The sequence below is a fragment of the Entamoeba nuttalli genome (genome assembly GCF_000257125.1).
Source record: "Entamoeba nuttalli P19 unplaced genomic scaffold asmbl_2764, whole genome shotgun sequence".
NCBI classification, from domain to species: Eukaryota; Evosea; order Mastigamoebida; family Endamoebidae; genus Entamoeba; species Entamoeba nuttalli.
Window position 1 is genome coordinate 1 of NW_008575584.1, and position 3,517 is coordinate 3,517.

A 3,517-nucleotide genomic window follows, 5' to 3' on the forward strand; every position below is an offset into this window, starting at 1 on the left:
TTTTTATTTTCCAAACGATAAATGATATAGAATTAAATGAAATAAACTTAAATAGGATTTAAGATTTGTTTTAATAGATAAGAAGCAATAAAAAAGAGACTTTTCTATTTCTTTGAAAAACAATTGAATTAACAATAAGAAAGGAAAGACTTTGTTGTAACTAAGATATTGGATAATGAATGAAAAAGGAAGTTAATTTTTACTATCACTGATTAAGAAATTTCGAATGATTCCAATAGTTAATAAATTAGCATTAAATCCATTTTCACTTCCAGTGTTATTTTTAATATAGTCATTTGTATATTGAGTTACTTTTTCTAAACTTTCATCTTTATCTATAAACACACAAAAATAAATGTTTTTATTTTGTGCTTTTGTTTTAACAGTTATTACACCATCTATTTTTTTAAGACTAGCAGTGAAATGTTCAGAGATTTGATTAATGATATCTATATTATTCATATATAATAATATTACTACTACATTTTCATTTTTAGTGCTGACTATAACTTCTGTTCCACTCTCTTCATTTAGATCAAGCCCATCTTCTTTTATTGTATGAATATCTCGTTCTTCTGATGTAACTGATAATTGTTGTTTGTTTTCTGTTAATTTAAGTTCATCTAAAGATGGTTTAATACTTCTTTTTTCTCGAGCTTGTAGAACAAATGGTGCAGAATAATAAGGTCCTCCTGGAAGTCCATTAATAACAAGACATAGACGACTATGGTGATGACTTCTTGAAGAAGAACAATAAGACTTACATTTATTGAACGTATATTTTTCTAAACCATCCTGTGTAGTTACTGGACCAATTTGGTTTTGGTCACAATGATCTATTTCAATTATTCTTCTGTCCGATTGACATACTTTACAACTTTTTACTTCATCATTTAAATGATTCTCAATAGCACTTTCTTTATGACAAGTAGCAGACATAACTGCTTTAATTACATCTTCAGGACGAAGATGATTAATAATTCTCCAATCTTCAGAAACAGTAAGTGTAAGAGTAAATGAACGAAACCGGTAAATGGTTTGACTGGACAAAGCAATTTGAGGTGGTTTAATATTTTTTGCATATAAATGACTTCTTTCAGGAATTTTACAAGAATAATTATTTTGATATGGGTCAGAATGTCTGTAGATAGAATAACCATGATTTGGATAACTAGGAGGAATGTTGAGAAACGGATACATCAGAAAGAACTGAAAATGATAGTTTTGATTTTTCAACTTTTTTTTCACTGGAGTTATTTATCAAAATTTGTTTTTATGTTTTTTATTATTTTGGAGTATTTTTTCTTTAATAAAGAATGAATTTAAATTAGTATAATTTATTCTAAAAAGTGTAACTCATCTTCATGGAGTTGCATTGAAAATATGAAATGAAATTTACCCCTCATTAATAAAAGATAACCAGAAATTATTTTTATTGTCTTTTTTGTTCATTTTAAATCCCATCCTTTAGAATTTTGTTTTAATGAAAGTTGATTTCTTTATAATTTAACTCTCTCTTATTTATGTAAATTTTTAATTATTAACAAAGAAAAAAATCAAAACAAAACAATATTTAAATTACTTGTTTTAAACTATCAATAAAAATCTGTTTTTCTACATTATATTTTTGTTAATGACTTAATTCAGATTCTTCTTTAAAACTAACCAATTCTGTTATTCTTCTTTCAATACATAAATTATACTTTTTTTTAAATCTACAACAACATAAAGATGATGTCACAATGAATATTTCAGTATGAGGATGGTGTGTAAATGATTTGATTTAAAATAATTATATGAAAATATTAATAAGAATGAAGAAAGTAATAAAAAGAAACAAGATGATTAAAAAAGGAGTTGTTGAATCAATGATAAAAAAATGTTTATAAAAACAAAGGATTTGTTTGGTATTTTTGAAAAAGAGTAAAACAGAGAATGGAGTGTAAAGAATAAAACTTCATTTATTTTATAAAATAAATAGAAAAATTAAAATAAAAAAGGTAATAAAATAAACCATAGAAATAAAATTGAAGAGAATTAATAAAAGAAAATATAAACTATATAATCATGGTAACTAAAAAATAATTTAAAAATTGAAATGGCTAAAAGAGAAAATAATTTTATCTTTGGAGATACATTAGGAGAAGGATCATTTGGTGCTGTTATTCTTACGACAGATAAAGATGACAATAAACAATATGCAACTAAAATTCTTGATAAACAACAAATTATAAAATTAAAAAAACATGCAACAGTAAAAAGAGAAAGGGATATTATGTCAATGTGTCATTCACCATATATAGTCAAACTATTTTATACGTTTCAAAATCCAACATCATTATGTTTGTTTATGTATTTAAAAGAAAATAATAAATAAATAATAATATGTAGTTTATGTTTTAGAATTATGTCCTAATAGAGATATGAAATATTATTTTCTTAAATATGGCTCTTTTAGCGAAAAAGTTACTCAATTCTATATTTCTGAAATTACAATGGCATTAAAATATCTTCATTCATTAAATATTATCCATAGAGATCTTAAACCTGAAAATATATTACTTGATCGTAATATGCATATTAAAATTACAGACTTTGGAACTGCTTGTGTTCAAACTCCAAATGACCCTCCTAGAAAAAGTAGTTTTGTTGGTACACCAGAATATGTTGCACCAGAAATTATTAATGGACAAATTGGTTTTAGTAAAGCAGTAGATATGTGGTCACTTGGATGTATGTTATTCCAATTCCTTACTGGAGAATTTCCATTTAGAGGAAAGAGTGATAAATTAACATTTGATGCTATTAATGCATGTGCACCATCTTATCCTCATAATATGCCAATTAATGCAAAAGATCTTTGTCAAAAATTAATGGTACTTGATATGAATAATAGAATTGGTGTAAAATCAGCAGATGAATTATTATCTCATCCTTTCTTTACTGGTATTCAATTTGACTCTCTTCTTCAACAAACACCACCACCATTTGAAGCAGGAATGGCTATTCCTAAAATTGAAGATTTTATATATCCTGGACTATTAAAAGAAGGTGAAAAAGTTATTTTATATCGTACAGTATATAAACGTAAAGGAATTAGTAATACTAAACGTGATTTAATTTATACTGACCTTCCTCGTCTCTTTTATTGTGTTTCTAAAACTCCTAATATTAAAGGTGAAATTCCTCTTACTAAAGATACTTCTTATTTCATTAAAAGTGGGTCACAATTTATTATTAGAGTACCTGGCAGAGATTATCAATTAGAAGATTGTCTTGGAGAACCTCAAGTATGGATTAATGCATTTGATGCTACTTGTCATAAATGGAAATAAAATTAACTGCATATTATTAATGAAAATACTCATTTAGTATTTCTTTTTATATTTATTATTCTTTCCTAAAAAAAATAATTCATTAAATTTAGTAGAAAAAAGATAAAATTTCATTTAATTTTTATAATGTTTATTTTTATTATCTACTTTCTTTGATTCTTTCTTTATTCAATATTTGGTTT

The 3,517-nt window shown here is 24.9% G+C and overlaps 2 protein-coding genes across 2 annotated transcripts; one reads left to right on the plus strand and one right to left on the minus strand.

Annotated features, from left to right (window-relative positions):
- Window positions 1-192: 192 nt before the first annotated feature.
- On the minus strand, window positions 193-1,200 carry ENU1_040830 (hypothetical protein; the record flags this gene model as incomplete). The annotated part of the gene is made up of 1 exon (XM_008857548.1): window positions 193-1,200. One exon carries the CDS (start codon window positions 1,198-1,200, stop codon window positions 193-195), a length of 1,008 nt encoding a protein of 335 aa, XP_008855770.1.
- An 898-nt stretch (window positions 1,201-2,098) lies between these two features.
- Window positions 2,099-3,335, plus strand: ENU1_040840 (protein kinase, putative; the record flags this gene model as incomplete). Its single annotated transcript, XM_008857549.1, has 2 exons — window positions 2,099-2,342; window positions 2,392-3,335. The coding sequence occupies 2 exons, from the start codon at window positions 2,099-2,101 to the stop codon at window positions 3,333-3,335; spliced, it is 1,188 nt and encodes a 395-aa protein (XP_008855771.1).
- Between the last annotated feature and the right edge of the window lie 182 nt (window positions 3,336-3,517).